This window comes from Pollicipes pollicipes, unplaced genomic scaffold, assembly GCF_011947565.3.
Source record: "Pollicipes pollicipes isolate AB1234 unplaced genomic scaffold, Ppol_2.1 Scaffold_4836;HRSCAF=5710_pilon_pilon_pilon, whole genome shotgun sequence".
NCBI classification, from domain to species: domain Eukaryota; kingdom Metazoa; phylum Arthropoda; class Thecostraca; order Pollicipedomorpha; family Pollicipedidae; genus Pollicipes; species Pollicipes pollicipes.
The window spans coordinates 145,865-156,248 of NW_023596568.1; the positions used below are offsets into that span (position 1 = coordinate 145,865).

General features: G+C 53.1%; 1 protein-coding gene across 1 annotated transcript in view; it reads right to left on the reverse strand.

Annotated features, from left to right (window-relative positions):
• Positions 1 to 4,900: 4,900 nt before the first annotated feature.
• The window catches only part of LOC119099653 (protein numb), a 23,411-nt gene continuing 17,927 nt past the window's right edge, over positions 4,901 to 10,384 (reverse strand). Inside the window, exons 6-10 of the mRNA XM_037222718.1 lie at positions 10,020 to 10,209; positions 8,869 to 9,078; positions 5,776 to 5,885; positions 5,029 to 5,203; positions 4,901 to 4,962 (exon numbers count right to left, since the gene is read on the reverse strand). Coding sequence (XP_037078613.1) covers positions 4,901 to 4,962; positions 5,029 to 5,203; positions 5,776 to 5,885; positions 8,869 to 9,078; positions 10,020 to 10,209 — 747 coding nt within the window. The remainder of the gene's footprint in view (positions 4,963 to 5,028; positions 5,204 to 5,775; positions 5,886 to 8,868; positions 9,079 to 10,019; positions 10,210 to 10,384) is intronic.

The following is a 10,384-nucleotide window of genomic DNA, read 5'->3' on the forward strand; positions in this document are numbered from 1 at the left end:
AGAGAGAGAGAGAGAGAGAGAGAGAGAGAGAGAGAGGGAGAGAGAGAGAAGAGGAGGAGAGAGAGAGAGAGAAGAGAGGGAGGAAGAGAGAGAAGAGGGAGAGGGAGGAAGAGAGAGAGAGAGAAGAGAGAGAGGAGAGAGAGGGAGGGAGGAGAGAGAGTGTGTGTGTTGTGTGGTGGGTGTAATGGAGAGATCCCCTGCCTGGTCTGGGAGATAGAAATACCCACCGCATACATTTCCGCTCCGTCGGCCACCGAGGATGACGGCTGCGCTCCGGCGGCGGCGGTCAGATGGCCGCCGTTTCCAGCTCATGGACGTCCGCGGCGAGCTGCCGCGGCGCACCGACACATCCATCACACGCGGTGGTCGCACGACCGAGCTCGGCAGACCAGGGCAGACCGAGATCCATAATGCGTGGCGACGGCACGACCGAGCCCGGACAGACCGGGTAGATCCAGATCCATCAGACGCGGCGGTCCCAAGACCGAGCCCTGCAGACTAGGGTAGACCCAAATCCATAACACGTGGCGACCACTATGACCGAGCCCGGGGAGACCAGGGCAGACCCAGATCCACCAGACGCCGGCGGCCGCATGATCGAACCCAGGCTGATCAGGGTATATCCAGATCCATTATACGCGGCGGCCAGCGACCGAGCCTGGGCAGACCAGGGCAGACCAAGTCATTTTATATTACCCGTCCGTGGTGCTCCTGAAAAGACTATCGAGCGTTTTTAAGGATGCGCTTTCCCTATGAAGTAGCCTGGGCGGCACAGGCGATACGCAGCTGTTTTAACAGTGCCGTAGCCGTTTGAGGGATGTAACAAATATGCATTACTTTAACAGCTGCGTATCGCCTGCGCCGCACAGGCTACTGGTCAGGACTATAGACGGCCTTTAGGGAAAGCGCATCTTTAAAAAGTATGATATTCTGTTCAGACGCACCACAAACAAATGGTATGAAATAAATGTCTCCTTCAAGGGAGCGTTCCGCATTTGCATGGGATTTTTACCTGAAATAGCCATCTTGAAGATCATAATGCAGTTCACAGCCCTGCTCTTCTTAATACCTAAGCCCTTCCAGTTTCTAAGCTACACGCCCGTGAAGATGTGTGAGCTGTTTCGGGGGACTATTTCGAGATTACCCATGCACCCATGACGCCGTAATGACGTCATTCCAATCTTGCCATTTCATTAGCTATGCGACGATCGGGTCCAACAAAATATGAGTTTCCAGTCGTTCATATCTGTCGCTCATGAGCACGACTTCCAGATAAAACGTCCGCCAATTGGCTATTAATCAATACTGTGAAGATATGAGGATATAATCAAACAATGACGTAAGGTAGCAGCATATTTACTAAACGCGGAAATTGTGTTGCCTAGAGCAGGTCTTTAAGTCCACTTCAAAGTATAGCAGTAGAGTTATTGGTATACTCATAGCTCTGTAAGTAAGCGCGTTTCATCATATCCGATGCTAGCTTCACTATCTTGAAATGTGGAACCTTTAAAGGTGATGATGTCATTGCGTAAAACAGGAGAAGTTAACATCGATACCTTTTGGAAGTAAACGTTTTATGCAACTCTATTTGTGAACCTGGATCTGAGAATGATCTCTGACACGTGACTGAAGATCCAGAGAGGGTCGCTGTGATTCAGACTCGGGACCACACACACCTTAAGTGCTCCGGGGTGACTCAAGAGATGAGATTTGGGGTGTCTAGGGGCCGTAAAGGAGGGTATTTTTCGGCTCCACAAACGCGAAGGGGAATAAACGCACAGAATAAGAGGTACAAAAAATATATTTGCCGACATAGAATTTCAGGCAGCAACAGCCTTTCTGACTGCTCTGCAGGTCCCATCTGGCCACTAAGGATATATTTGGCTGTTCACGGAACTCTTTCTAACCATCATCGGCTTTCCAGCTACCTAAGGGCCCTCATAGTCACTTAAGGCCCGTCGGCCTTAGAGAAACTTCAGAAATGTACAAAGTTGATCCTGTATCCGCCTTTCTGTTCTCATTAAAGTTTCCCCGCATTCGAGCCGCCCGCTTGTTCGGAGCAGCCTGCATGCGCCAGCCGTGAGCGGTCTTGAACTGTCTCCTGGTGGGTTTCGCCCAAGCGCCGAGCACATACTCCGTGTAATGTTATCAGGGTTGTTCTTGTCGCCACGCGTTACCTGATACGCAGCAGGACGTATTGCGAACGGTTTCAAAAGATGACCTGGCGGCCCGAGGAACACTTCACCAATGCAGGACGAGGAGCGGTCTTGAAGCGGCGTCCACGCCGGCGTCCGATCGCCTCCTGTTCAGCGAAAACAAGTGGCCGGCTGCCCCGCGGCGCCGTGCCGAACGTTCGGTCACGTGACTCCTGGTCACCACGCCGGCAGCGGCACCGCCCAGGTCCAAGAAAGCCCGCAGGTCAGTGGCACATAACAGGGGCGGCACAACGCTGCCGACGGCCGGACGACCAGCTGTGGTAGCCCTCGTATAGCTACCTAAGGCCCCTTGGGCCTGAAAGAGAGCTTTAACAATGACTAGCGTCGATCCTGTATCCACTCTTTATCCTCATTCACGTTTCCTCTTGCATACGCGACGTCCGTCTGTACGGAGCAATCTACATACTGACCAGGGCGTTACATGGATCATGCGGTACTCCCTTTTACAAAGTCAAAGTGCGCCTCGAAGAGAGCTGCTGTGGTAATAGGGAAGGAATCAATGCCACGATACATCGTTTCGTTGAATTCGCGGGATAATAGCTTCGTGTTCGCACATCTTTTGTCAAAAAGGTGGGATACTCCCTTTAAGCGCCCACTGAAGAGAGTTCTGTCCGAGAGGCCGCACGCACCATATCGAGGGCCCCTGTATAGACTAGAGTTGAAGGGCGGACGACACCAAGAGCTTGTAGCATGTAGCTCTTGCCACATTACCACCCTGAAATGGTCATGACGGCCGACATGGCTCTAAGCGAGACCGAACCAAACCAAACCAAACCAAACCAAAACGTCACCATGCAAGAATGCACTCATAGAGGAGCATACAGTGACGGTTTATACCGACTGTGTCCCTCTCTTAGAAAATGTGGGGTGAGGCGCCATACATAAAAACACAAATAAACTAGCATATATAAACCAGCATATATAATAAACTAGCAAATAAACAAGTAAACAACAAGTCATCTTGGATTATCAAGTTTAAGTTATCATTGTTAAGCGCCATGACGCTGAAATATTGCAGGAAGTGGTTCCTACAGAAGTCAAGAACGGTAGTATGACGGTGTGTAGCTGCTATTCCCTCAGCCCGGCCTTCATGCGTGCTCCCGCGGGGACGTCCTCTAGTCATCCTACCTACCATCGATCAACAATCCATTTCACTACATTCCTTGAATTTCGTTTCCGTGCTGAACTGGCATGGTACCAGCCATCCAGCCACTGCTGCAGGTGTTTTATTGCTTGGTAGACGCATTCCTGTTGTCAATCAGGAAAAAAGCCAACGTACAAGGGCTGAAAATCAAGGACGTGGAACTCGTACTGACGGTTCTAGTACAGAGACTGGCGTGCTATTAGACGAATGCGCTCAAATTCGGACTCGGACTGCGATCCGGACTCATGCCACCCGTGACCCATGCTAGCCAATAACCGCGTTACGGTAGGGTGAAGACAGCGGAGACGGAAACAGCGCATGCATGGTGCCCCCCCCCCCCCCTTCTGCAGAGATCGCGTGAGAAATGTCTCTGTCTGCAGGAATACCGTCGAGGCTTGCCCACCGGGTGATGGGCTGAATTACAAGCCATCCGCCTGGGCTGAGCATGTAAGCTCCCAGGGTATGGGTTAACGCTGTCAGTTGTCACGCTTGTCGTGTATTTTTGCATGTGTTAATAGCTTCTGGTGCACTCCCTTCGACTGGTGAACCCTCCAAGAAAGGGGAGCAATGGACGGGTTGTCATGAAAACAAATGTTATGGCTGCGCATGAGCCCGTCCAATGACGTCATTTGGGGACAAGACTGTCGGTGTATCGGCAGATCTCTTCACATGGCTTACCTACTGAAACATAGGAATTTTGGCTTACCAGTGTGTGGAGAATAAAATTTTCTCAGGGTTGCGAAATCATCGTCAGCAGATATTTGGCTTTTCACACTTAAAGAGCAAGAGACATCAGAGCACGGTATATCACTGTTAACGTATATTGCCTGTAGCTGCCTCGTCCACACCCAAGAGCGACATGCTCACCTTGTGTGTACAATAACGAGCTGTCTGGCGCGTTCATATCTGCCTGGGCGTCCCGCCCGGCGCGGCGTCCGAACACCCCAGGACCGCCTCCTAACACGCCCTCGAAGGGGTACTGCACCGCACTACCTCACGGCAGGTGGACAAGCACCATGGCGATGTGTCCGTTGTCTTACTGTACCCACCGGATCCAACAGTGGAGTAGACTGGAGCTGCACGGTCGGAGCACGGTAGCGAGCTGGTTAGCACCGACGTTGTGTTTGCCCTCTTCTATCGGCCGGGACATAATGATATAAAGCTTGGCCAGGAATGTAACGTTCGATCAATCACAGAAGATAGCAAAATAAGTCGCAAAACGACATGAAAACTATCTATAGGGCAGCTGAGTGCTCTATATCACATGCTAATACTATGCGCTTAGTTCGAAGTCGATATGTTTTTTCACAGTGTGCGGATGCAAGACAACCCTGTCTCTGGTATTCCTGGACAAAACATAAATACCCGTCCTTCGCCGCATCGGACGGGTCTTCTAACTCCAATTCGACATCCACTCTACCGATTTAATTTAGTGCTATCGTGTCCAAACACCTAACACCCGGCAATGGCACTTGGAGCAGAGCCCGCCGTGTTCGCCGCCGGCTTCGTTCGGTTCGGCCTCGGCGCGACCCGCGCGCCACTACATCTGCAACTCGAACGTTTTGACGGTGGCGCCGCCTATAAATGGATTGGTGGCGGTACCTGGCGGGCCACCGGCGACGGCGTCGGCGCGTCGCGTCCAGGGCGGCTCGGTGGGGCCGGCCGCGCCCCAGGGCGGTCCCGAGGTCGCCCAGCCGCCGCCGCTCGAGATCAGGGAGTCGGAGGCGAGCGAGTACGAGCGGCCGTGCCGGTGGACGGCCGCGGCCGCCGCCAGCGACGGTCCGTTGGTCAGCGAGTTGAGCCACTCGTCTGGCCTGGGAGTGTGCTCATCGTCGGGCGCCCTCTGGTGGGACGGTGGCGCTGGTCAGCACGCGCGCAGCACTCGACGCAGGCGACGGCACGGCTGACACGCGGTGGTGTTTTCCCTAACACTGAACACACACGAAGGTGCACGCAACTTGACAAAAATGACGATGTTTGACAATGAACAAGGACACAAATAGTTCGCCGCTTACATAAATGCGAAATAATCGAAAAGTTGTGGCTGTTATTAAAGTGACCGTCACAGCGATGCTTTGATATCTCCTCAACAGAACATATCGTTGACCAGAATAGTGCCAAGAGATGTACGCTAGAGCTCGAATGCGCTAAAGGTCACAGGAGAATCTACACTCCAAAATGAGGCCATCACCACCAGTGATGCTGCTATGTCGCGCATCGTTGTATTTGATACTCCGAAGTCATAGTCATGCAAATTCCCGCGTCAAACAATTATTTAACGATGATTTCTTTCGTAGCTTACCATGACCAGCTGGCTGGGCTGAGTGATAGCCGGATCTGGTCCGCACTCACTTCAGGCCGCCGTGACGCTGGAGATGCGCACAGCTGAACATTGAATGCCAGGTGATAGCTCACCTGTTGGCCAGCAGATAGGACGTCCAGCCCCTGCGCCAGCTCCCTGCAGAGCAGAGTGACGTTCGTCTCCTCTTGCTCGGCTGTTGAAGGGACCTCAGCAATAGGCGCCACTGAAACAGTGCGCATCAATGATATACCTGCCCACCACACGGCATTTTTTCCTTACATTCCATAGCAGCTGAAATTTAGGTTACGGTGCGATTTCTCAATCGCTCGGGGTAAGCCGCTGTGTGTGTGTTTTTTTAGTCCCTTCGAGCATTATGTTACCCCATTTACCTCCTCCGCTCCTTTAACGGGCGGTTCAAACAAACACGGCAATGATGGCGATGAGACACGGCAATTCACACCCAGTGCCGAAAAACATGCCGCACACCGACGCACAACACCAAAGTGCAGGTTTAACAGTAGCTGGCCCCTCATCAGCGAACGCACACCGACAAGTTGTATGCAACTATGAGTTACACTAAAGCAGTATTTAGGTCTACGAAACAGTTCCAGCGAGCACTAACGAAATCGCTAATTTCCATTCTTTAGATCACAGTCACACTAGCAGTCACGCATTGATTATGAGCATAGGCTTACACTGATGGAGAGATCGCGAAGGGACGTACGTTACTGCACGATGCTTAGGCACAAGCGTAAGCCAAAAAAACGCGTAGTAACATTGCATCTCACGCCGTCTGCTGATGCACATGACATCCGCAAAAGGGGCACGCAAGATGCAAGCTAACCCAACAAAACATCGCTAAAACATCAGCCACGCAGCGCGGCCTCATTCCAATAGCCTTCTGTACACAACAGTCAGCCACACGTCCGCTCGCTGAGGCCCTCGCGCCGCACGAAGGACTGGCAGGGCGGTGGATGCTCTGGCGCGGGCCCCATTCGCCCCGACGCCGCCAGGCTCTAGCTGCGGGTCACACTGGTCTCGGCCGTCGCCGACTCACTGTCGAAAAGCGAGCTGGAGGCGAGGGACATGTGGCGGCCGGCGCGGCCGCCGCCACTGGGCGACGCCTCCTCCACCGGTGCCGTCAGTGAACTGTGCGGCAGCGACATGATGCGGCCGCGCGCCAGAGGCGGGCGCGGCTCGGCCTCCGCTGCGCGCCCGGTCATGGGGTCAGGCCACGAGGTCATAGAGTCAGGTTTCGGGGTCACAGAGTCAGGCATCGGGGTCACGGAGTCAGGTCCCGGGGTCACAGAGTCAGATTAAGGGGTCACAGAGTCAGGTCTCGTGTTCACAGAGTCAGGACACGGGGTCACGGAGTGAGATCAAAGGGTCAGGTCAGGAATTGGTGAGATGAAGGGGTCAGCGATCTGAGAGCAGCTGGCAAGGGGCGAATGGCGTTGCGTTGCGTTGCAAGGGGGTCATTCAGAGGGGTCGCCGGAGGAGCAGCCGACGATTTCGGAGAATTTGAAATAGGAGTGCGCCGAGAGTTAAGGAAATCTTGACCAGCGCCCCAAAACGTCACAAAGGTTGAAGTTGATAGGTGTACGAAGGATACTGGTGTACGACGGCGTGCGAAGGCGTAGCGTAGCGGTGAGTAGGCATGGTGAAATCTCAGAAAACCCTAAGGTGAGTTTTGCTGGGGCTTATGGGTGGTAGAGATCAGTGAAAAACGGATTACGGCTCATCCCGGCGCGAGAAGGTGGTCGGTAAAGTGCCGAGGATGAAAAAATGAGCGGTGCAAGAAGTTCATGATACATGGTATGTACTCGGGGACGAGAATGTGGAGCCACGGCGAAAATATTCAGAATCTAGGTAATTAAAAGCTAACCCAAAACGTTTATCTTACTCAAACGTTCTTCTTAACTTAAACACGCGCCCGGTTGGCCGGCTAAATAACCCTTCGCTCGGGTGGGGGTCAGTTTGACCCCGCTGAGATCTCGGGAATTAAGAAAGCTACAGACACGAAATTTACAGGGTGTTTTGACCTGTACGTGAACTCACTTAGGTCAAAGTTTTAAGTTCCTCGGAAATGACCTTTGGGTCAAAAAAGGTCAAACAGGCTCAAGCCCCAGGTTGGTCCCCAGTGCCCCCAGAACCTAGATAACCGTTTCTAAGCAAAAGGTCACATTCTCATTTAAGGTCAATGACCTTTTTTGATCTTTTCAAGGTCAAGATGACAAAAAATCATACAAGGGTGCTTTGAGTTCTGCTTTTGACTGAGCGACAAAGATTACGCCGGGCAGTATGTTCCTAAAACGAAGTGTTGACCTTAGGTTATTTCAGGTCAATGACCTATTCTGACCTCTAAGAAGTCCATGGAAGATGTATAATGCCGTCCCTGCTATCAATGAATTCGAAATGAGCACCAGAAACTATTTCATACAGCAAGCCCTAGAATCATAAAACAGATTGGTTTTAGCCTTGGGGTGACCGACCTTGGCGTGAGATGTCAACAAATAGCGTATGCTCAGCACATGCATTAAGGTGGGTATCCTGTCGCTTGTATGAATATCATTGAATTAATTGTGGCTGTTAGAGCTATAACAACAGATGCTTTGTATTCTGATAATTTGTAGCACGCATACGATTTGCCGCCCGGAGTAACGGTCAACGTTTTGGTCATCAAGCTGGTTGGTTGGTTCCGAATGTTTGGTTACGATTAAAGGTGGTCTATCCAGGAACACAAAGCTGTTCAGCTCATTCGGCGTCAATGTATACCTGATTTCAACCAGTATTTTGGTGACCTAATGCAACACAAACTTGAGATGTGGCCGGAAAATAGTCATGTGATATTGATATTATATATCAAGTTATGTATAAATATAATATTAGACTGCATATTAGATTATATATAATATTTATTATTTACAAACTGACCAAACTGACAAACTGATTATACAAACTGGCCCCCCACTCGAGCGAAGGGTATCTAGTCGGCCACCCGTGCGCGTGTGAACGGCTCGACTAAGCCAACTGTCTGGGGTGGCCCGACTGGTGGTCGGTGTAGACTACCACCGGCCTGTCTTTCAGCAATGCGCCACCACTTCACCCGCGTGGTCTCCCACCCCCCCCCCTCAATAGTCACCGGGTAGGACCGGCTCCTCTGGTCGCCCCCTCCCCCCCCCCCCCTCCCACCCCCCGGCACTCACCGCCGACGCCGGCGGGGCCGGGCACCCGGCCCTGACGCTCCAGCGTCGAGGGCAGGTCGTCCAGCCGCAGCGAGTGCTGCCGCTTGAAGGGCGACACCTCGGCCAGCCGGCCGTGCACCCGCAGGCTGCCCTGGCGCTCGAACATTGCGACCGGCGCGTGCGGCCGCTCCACCGCGAACGGGTTCGTCACAGGCCGCACCGGTACCGGCTCTGCAGGCGGAGCGCAGCGGGACATGGTGTAAGCAGTGCTTCTATGGTTTAACGGCAGATGTCGGTGCTAAGTATTGTGGTCGCAGGACTCGTCAGCATACAACTGATGTATCACCATAGCATGAGCTGTTTCACTACTGGGCCCAAGAACATTTCCATGGTACCAGCCCTGTAGCTAGTGATCACCAAGGGCATGGTCGAATTTTAGACCTCGTTCGTAGCGCTCCTCATTATCACGTTCTCCCCACCAGCCTCAAATTTCAAACCACCCTAGGCAAATCGGTTTGCGATGCCATAAATGGCGAAATCTGCACATTGCGTTACAAGAATGTTCTCTCTCCAACCCCTAAAAAGGGTTCGCTCCCAGCAGGTCAGCAGTCATGACCTTGCCGACATCCTGCTCCGTCGCATTTGCTGACCTGCCGACCTGTTCACCTCGCTGATCTGCGAGTCTGTGACCCTCGCACGAAGCCTTGATGATCCGCCGGTCTGTGATCCCCACGGGTCTGTCAGTGTGATACCTCTACTGACCTGTCGGTCTGTGAAGTTCACTACCTGACGGTTCGTTATCTCCACCGACCTGCCGTGCTGTGATCTTCATTCAACTGTCCTTCTGTGTGTGACCTCTGTGAAGGTGACCTTTGTGAAGTGATGCCCTGATTTGCGACAGCTTCTCACGCACTCATCCGTGACCTTCACTAATCTGCCAGTTGGTAACCCCCTTTGACCTGCCGGTATGTGACCTTGACTGACCTGTCGGTCGGCAACCACCTTTGACCTGTCAATCTGACCTGCCGGTCGGTGACCTCTAGTGACCTGCCGGCCGGTAACCTCCACTGGCCTGCCGATCTGTGACCTTCACTGACCTGCTGGTCTGTGACCTTACCTGACCTGCTGGTCCGTGACCTTCACTGACCTGCCGGCCTGTGACCTTCACTGACCTGCCGGCTTGCACTCCTGCGGGTCGGTGAGCCGCTCAGTGATGGACGCCTGCCGGAAGCTGCCGAACCGGGTGAAGCTGGACGTGTCCGGGTCCACCGTCATCGTCACCGAACACTCGCTGTCCCGCCTCTGCTTCCGCTCCAGACAGATGGCGAACGCGCATCCGACCGCGTGGCTCAGACGCTCCCCCTGCCGACGCGGAGAGGCACGTGGAGCTGCCTTGAGATGGCATAGCATCCAGCTGCTGAGCATGAGATGAGCATCCAAGGTACCATGACATCCACGAGTTGTGCAAGAGCCGTGAACGGCTCGTGGTCCGTGTGGGGGACGGTGCAACGTGGGTGCAACATAGCCTCGATGCCGA